The 699-nt window shown below is 34.0% G+C and overlaps 1 protein-coding gene across 1 annotated transcript in view; it reads left to right on the top strand.

Annotated features, from left to right (window-relative positions):
* DCP1B (decapping mRNA 1B) overlaps nt 1–699 on the top strand; it is a 93,025-nt gene that overhangs the window by 30,354 nt on the left and 61,972 nt on the right. Inside the window, 1 exon segment of the mRNA XM_006878196.1 lies at nt 282–409. Within this exon segment, the coding sequence (XP_006878258.1) occupies nt 282–409 (128 nt within the window).

Below are 699 nucleotides of genomic sequence, written 5' to 3'. Positions count from 1 at the left end.
GTTGTGCATATTACATGCACATACATTAAGTAAGTTAAATTAGTAAGACTTGAAATTACCAAAGAGATGGACATGACAGTCACACCATATTACGTATGAATTAGTAGATAAATGCCAATAATAAAGAAATGCCACTTTATATGTGTACTGTCCATTTGTATAAAGCCATATTTATACATGTAAAAAAGTTGATAGATACATCAGAATGTTGTCATTCTAAAAATATAGTATACTGAGCGACATGTTCTTTTGATATCTCCTCCACCTCTGGTGATATTTAGGTCTGCTTCTCCAAAACATGGATTCACCATTATGAATAGACTGAGCATGGAAAATAGAACAGAGCCCATTACTAAAGACCTGGATTTTCAACTCCAGGACCCCTTCCTTCTCTACAGAAATGCCAGATGTGAGTCTTTCTTGATGCATTGGATACTTTTATTGCTGAAGTTTAGCCACATTATTTAAAATTGTGTGATATGTATGTATGTTTTATGTTTTCTATCAGTGACTTGGGGGTTAGCAGGGGAAATGTTACTAAATTAAGAAAACAACTTCTTCCTTGGAAAAGTTTAAGCGAAAGCAATGTGAATGTGATGATTTAAACCCTGTCTCATGTAGCTGTAAACATCCATTGAAAATCGGAACATGGAATGTGCAAAGTATGAATCTGGGAAAATTGGAAGTTGTCAAAAATGA

This window comes from Chrysochloris asiatica, unplaced genomic scaffold (genome assembly GCF_000296735.1).
Source record: "Chrysochloris asiatica unplaced genomic scaffold, ChrAsi1.0 scaffold00050, whole genome shotgun sequence".
Taxonomy (NCBI): domain Eukaryota; kingdom Metazoa; phylum Chordata; class Mammalia; order Afrosoricida; family Chrysochloridae; genus Chrysochloris; species Chrysochloris asiatica.
This window is presented reverse-complemented; position numbering and strand designations above follow the sequence as displayed.